We start from the raw sequence: 5,929 nt of genomic DNA, 5'->3' as shown, positions 1-5,929 counted from the left end.
AAAAGGCCTTTAACATGTATCGTTGTTGCTTGCCAGAATTGGAAATAAATCTTGGAAACTCAGCTCTGGTCATGGACATTGATTTATGTTTAGTTCTGAGTTTGCTCACTGCTTTTGTTTGACAAATAGTCACTGCAATAAGGAAACAACATTAGAACAAATCAGAAAAAATCGTGTAATAAATCTGTGCCGGGTGTGTTGTTCCGGGGCTGCGCGCGGGGGGGCGGTAGCGCGCTCCTGGACGCGGTTTTACGCAGCGCAGTATCCGGGCACAGACGCGCTGTTTCCGGTGTTTGAAAGCCGCGGACATGGAGCTCGCGGGTGAGTCTCTGCTCCTGCCCCGATAAATCACGACTTTATCACGAGTTTGGTCTGATTTGGTCCCGTTTGGTCCGGTTTGGTCCGGTCCTGAGAGACGTGGGGACGCGGCGCAGGAGCCAAACGCGCACCGGGTCTGGACTCGAGTTCTGTCCCGGTTTAGCCTCGTTTAGCTCGACTCTAGTCCCGAGATTTAGACCGGGTTTAGTCTAGTCTGGATCAGGACTCAGTCAGGTCTGGTTTAGACTTGGTTTGGACCCGGTCTAGATCTGGTTTAGACCTGTTTTAGATCTAGCTTAGTTCTGGTTTAGACCCTGTATAGACCCGATTTATTCCTGGTTTAGATCTGGTTTGGACCTGGTTTAGTCCTGGTTTATTCCTGGTTTAGATCTAGTTTATTCCCGGTTTAGTCCCAGTTTAGACCGTGTTTTAGATCTTCCTTAGTTCTAGTTTAGACCCTGTTTAGGCCCAATTTAGTCCAGGTTTAGTCCTGGTTTAGACTTGGTTTAGATCTGGTTTGTACCCAGTTTAGACCTTGTTTAGACCCGGTGTAGTCCTGGTTTAGACTAGTAAACCATGACGTCTATGATGGTCCTGGTTTTGTTCGGGAAAAGTTGGTTTAGACCTGGTCTACCCCCTTGTTATTTCTGATCTAGCCTTGACCTAGTCCTGGTTTAGTCCGGTTTAGTCCTGCGTTAGTCCAGGTTCAGTCAGATAATCGTTCTAGTTTAGCCTGGGTTGGTCCTGATTTAGAACCCTTTAGAGACCTGGCGACTGGAGGCCGGGCTTTATCCATTTAAACACTTTTTATTTATTTTTTAATTTATGATTTACTGACTTTTATTTTATTAATTTGTCGTTTCAGCACTTTGTAAATTGTCATGTTTATAAAATTTACTAGAAATAAAGCTGATTGGTTTTACCATACTTTAATATATATATAAATTAGAGTATCCGAATCTTTCATTTTTGGTCTATTTTGATGAGTATACAGTCCGGGGGAGACTAGAGAGACTAGAGAGACTAGAGAGACTAGAGAGACTAGAGAGACTAGAGACTAGAGAGACTAGAGAGACTAGAGAGAGAGACTAGAGAGACTAGAGAGACTGGAGAGAGACTAGAGTCCCGGAGAGAGACTAGAGAGACTAGAGAGACTAGAGAGACTAGAGACTAGAGACCCGAGAGACTAGAGAGACTAGAGAGACTAGAGAGACTAGAGAGACTAGAGTCCGGAGACGTTCATGTTGTGTTTCTTTGTGTGTTTTTTTGTGGTTTTTTTGTGTGTTTTGTGTTTCTTTTGTGTGTTTCTTTTGTGTGTTTTTTGTGTGTTTGTGTGTTTTTTGTGTGTTTTTTTTGTGTGTTTTTTGTGTGTTTCTTTGTGCGTTTTTGTCGTGTTTTTGTCGTGTTTAATCAGACTCGTCGTGTTTAACGGGACTCGTTGTGTTTTTGTGGCAGTGGGCAGTGAGCCGATGACCCTGGGCTCGCCCACGTCCCCGAAGCCGGTCTCTGGAGCTCAGTTCCTGCCCGGGTTCCTCATGGGCGACCTCCCCGCCCCCTCCAGCCCGCAGCCCCGCCCCTTCGGCCTCGGCACGCCGCTCCTGGACCAATCACAAGGTACGTCCACGAGTCTCGCAACACAGAACCTTCCAGAACACGAACGTTTGAAACAAAGAACGAGCAGGAAATGACAGAAGTACTTTACTAGAACAGAAATGTGGCTGGATCTGGTTTAGGTCTGGTTTAAACCCGGTTTGGACCTGGTTTGGACCTGATTTGAACCTTGTTTGGGTCTGGTGTAGGACCTGGTTTAGGACCTTGTTTTGGACCTTGTTTGGACCTTGTTTGGACTTTGTTTGGACCGGTTTAGTCCTGGTTTAGTCCAGGTTTAGACCTGGTTTGGACTTTGTTTAGACCTGGTTTGGACCTGTTTTAAACCTTGTTTGGACCTGGTTTTTGACCTGGTTTGGACCTGGTTTTTGGACCTGGTTTGGACCTGGTTTTTGGACCTGGTTTTTGGACCTGGTTTTTGGACCTGGTTTTGGACCTGGTTTGGACCTGGTTTTTGGACCTGGTTTGGACCTGGTTTTTGGACCTGGTTTGGACCTGGTTTGGACCTGGTTTGGACCTGGTTTGGACCTGGTTTGGACCTGGTTTTGGACCTGGTTTTGGACCTGGTTTGGACCTGGTTTTTTTGGACCTGGTTTTGGACCTGGTTTTGGACCTGGTTTGGACCTGGTTTGGACCTGGTTTGGACCTGGTTTGGACCTGGTTTGGACCTGGTTTTTGGACCTGGTTTGGACCTGGTTTGGACCTGTTTTTTGGACCTGGTTTGGACCTGTTTTTTGGACCTGGTTTGGACCTGGTTTGGACCTGGTTTTTGGACCTGGTTTGGACCTGGTTTGAACCTGGCTTGGACCTGGTTTGGACCTGGTTTGGACCTGGTTTAGCCCTGTTTTACGCAGTTTTAATTCTGATTTCGATCTAAAACACAGAATAATTCCTACGGTTCTTTAAACAGACGTCATCTATGCATGTTTGAATAATCTAGCGATCTCTCCTGGGCCCTAGTCAAACCCCCTTCATGGTTCGCAGTAAGATCCAGTACGAGGCTCCGCCCACAAGCCTGCGTCACCCAAAACATGACAAATCTCCATAAAAATACAACAACATGACACAAAACTGTCCAGTACGACTTTGCAAACCTGATGTGATGTGCAGTGTGTTGTGATAGCGCTCTGAAGGGTGAGTGACTTAGCACGGAGAGCAAAGGAAAACCAAAGTGAAAATATAATAATACGTTGTGTTTGGGGTGAATAAAAAACAGTGTGAGTCCGTGTGAGTCCCTGTTTGAGTCCGTGTGAGTCCCTGTTTGTCTGTGTGAGTCCGTGTGAGTCCCTGTTTGTCCGTGTGAGTCCCTGTTTGTCCGTGTGAGTCCCTGTTTGTCCGTGTGAGTCCCTGTTTGTCCGTGTGAGTCCGTGTGAGTCCCTGTTTGTCTGTGTGAGTCCCTGTGAGTCCGTGTGAGTCCCTGTTTGTCCGTGTGAGTCCCTGTGAGTCCGTGTGAGTCCCTGTTTGTCCGTGTGAGTCCCTGTGAGTCCGTGTGAGTCCATGTGAGTCCGTGTGAGTCCGTGTTTGTCCGTGTTTTGAGTCCGTGTCCGTGTTGTCCGTGTGAGTCCGTGTGAGTCCCTGTTTGTCCGTGTGAGTCCCTGTTTGTCTGTGTGAGTCCGTGTGAGTCCCTGTTTGTCCGTGTGAGTCCCTGTTTGTCCGTGTGAGTCCCTGTTTGTCCGTGTGAGTCCCTGTTTGTCCGTGTGAGTCCGTGTTTGTCCGTGTGAGTCCGTGTGAGTCCCTGTTTGTCCGTGTGAGTCCCTGTGAGTCCGTGTGAGTCCCTGTTTGTCCGTGTGAGTCCCTGTTTGTCCGTGTGAGTCCCTGTTTGTCCGTGTTTGACCGTGTGAGTCCGTGTTTGTCCGTGTTTGTCCGTGTGAGTCCCTGTTTGTCCGTGTTTGAGTCCGTGTGAGTCCCTGTTTGTCCGTGTGAGTCCCTGTTTGTCCGTGTGAGTCCCTGTTTGTCCGTGTGAGTCCCTGTTTGTCCGTGTGAGTCCCTGTTAGTCCCTGTTTATCCGTGTGAGTCCGTGTGAGTCTGTGTTTGCGTTTCTCGTCGTTCGCTCTGTGTGTCTTTCGGCTTAACAGAGCTTTTCTGACGACACAGAATCCAGAGAAACGAGGGCGTTCCTGTTTGAAGCTGCAAATTGTCGTAACCATGAAAATCCCATTAATCCGTCTATAAACAAACGACTCGGGAACACGGCAAAAACACTAATGACAATCTGCATCTGCATCCTGACGTTTAATGAATTTATGTTTTATTTTCATTTAAAAACTGTCAAAAGGATTTTACAAGTACAGAACATGAACACAGAGGAGACGGACTCTTTAAATCTGAACTTGTGAAGGTTTTTAAAGGTTCTATATCGAGCAAAATGGACTTTTGTGACCCAAGACTGGGACCGGGAGACTAGACTAGGCCCGAGACTAGACTAGATCCGAGACTGGATCCGAGACAGGACCGGAGACTATTTACACATGTTTGAGTGATCCTTTATTATTAGGCCCGAGACCGGGCTGGAGATTAGACCGGAGATTAGACCGGAGATTAGACCGGAGATTAGACCGGAGATTAGACCGGAGATTAGACCGGAGATTAGACCGGAGATTAGACCAGAGACTGGACCAGACCCTAGACTAGACCTAGACTAGACCCTAGACTAGACCCTAGACTAGACCCTAGACTAGACCCTAGACTAGACCCTAGACTAGAGACCGGAGACTAGACACTAGACCAGGCCGAGACCGGACCGGAGACCAGGCCCGAGACCAGGTCAAAGACTAAACCAGAGATTAGACCAGAGACTGAACCGCACCCTGGACTAGACTCTAGACTAGACTGGAGACCGGAGACTAGACACTAGACCAGGCCTGAGACTGGACCGGAGACCTGGACCGGAGACCTGGACCGGAGACCTGGACCGGAGACCTGGACCGGAGACCTGGACCGAGACCAGGCCCGAGACCAGGCCCGAGACCAGGCCCGAGACCAGGCCCGAGACCAGGCCCGAGACCAGGCCCGAGACCAGGCCCGAGACCATTCACACATGTTTGAGTAACCCTTTACTATTTCTCTGTCTAAGCGCAAAACCATTCCACTTTGTGATGTCATGAAGTGGTAGTTTCCAAATGAACAGCTCCATTTATTTTTTTCTATGGTAAAAATGTGCACTTCTGGGGCAAAAATCATCCACATGGTTCTAGTTAAACGTGTGTGGAGTTTCAGTTTGAGAGAAAAACAATATTTGCCACTCAAGAATTAAAACCCAGATTCCTCTCTGCGCTGGTGTTTTCCTGCATGTTTCACTTTGGCCAGCAGAGGGCGCCAGTCACCAACCCAAGTTCATTTGTAACCTTTATTATGAGCTGTAATTTTCAACACAAATGAACAGTTTTTAGTCCCACATGTTGTTCTTCTAGTTCTGATAAAGACCTGTTTTTTAATACTTTAGCACAGAACAACAAAGATATTAAAATCACAACACAGACAAATCAAAACGTAAGAAATCATCATAAATTTCAAAAGATTAAAAGAGAAAAGAGCCGAGTAAAACCCTTTCAGTCGTACGCAGCTGAACAGAAGAGTTTGGAGTCTGGACTTTAAACAGAGTCAGAGCAGAAGTTTGTCTCACATGTTCAGACTGTTTCAGTTTGAGCTGCAGAAAACTGAAACTCTGACTCCTCGAGGTTGGTTTAGTTTAGTTTAGTTTATTTAGACTCTGTGACCAGCAGGAGATCGGGACTGAAGCAGGGCTGGACCGGAGATTAGACCGGAGACTAGAGGGCCGAGGACCGAGGGACTGAGGGACAGAGGGACTGAGGACCGAGGGACTGAGGGACCGAGGACCGGAGACTAGAGGACCGAGGACCGGAGACTAGAGGAGGACCGAGGAGGACCGAGAGACTCGAGACCGAGGACCGGAGACTCGAGACCGGGACCGGAGACTCGAGACCGAGGACCGGAGACTCGAGACCGAGGACCGGAGACTCGGAGGACTGAGGAGGACCGAGGA

At 48.1% G+C, this 5,929-nt stretch overlaps 1 protein-coding gene across 2 annotated transcripts in view; it reads left to right on the top strand.

Annotated features, from left to right (window-relative positions):
• Window positions 1-273: 273 nt before the first annotated feature.
• Window positions 274-5,929, top strand: part of nup35 (nucleoporin 35) — a 16,279-nt gene continuing 10,623 nt past the window's right edge. For both annotated transcript variants that reach the window (XM_055149076.1, XM_020929256.2), the window contains exons 1-2: window positions 274-321; window positions 1,774-1,932. In XM_055149076.1, coding sequence (XP_055005051.1) covers window positions 309-321; window positions 1,774-1,932 — 172 coding nt within the window. In that variant the 5' untranslated portion in view covers window positions 274-308. The remainder of the gene's footprint in view (window positions 322-1,773; window positions 1,933-5,929) is intronic.

This window comes from Boleophthalmus pectinirostris, unplaced genomic scaffold (assembly GCF_026225935.1).
Source record: "Boleophthalmus pectinirostris isolate CB_2022bp ecotype Guang Dong unplaced genomic scaffold, ASM2622593v1 HiC_scaffold_1, whole genome shotgun sequence".
In the NCBI taxonomy this organism is placed as follows: domain Eukaryota; kingdom Metazoa; phylum Chordata; class Actinopteri; order Gobiiformes; family Gobiidae; genus Boleophthalmus; species Boleophthalmus pectinirostris.
This window is presented reverse-complemented; position numbering and strand designations above follow the sequence as displayed.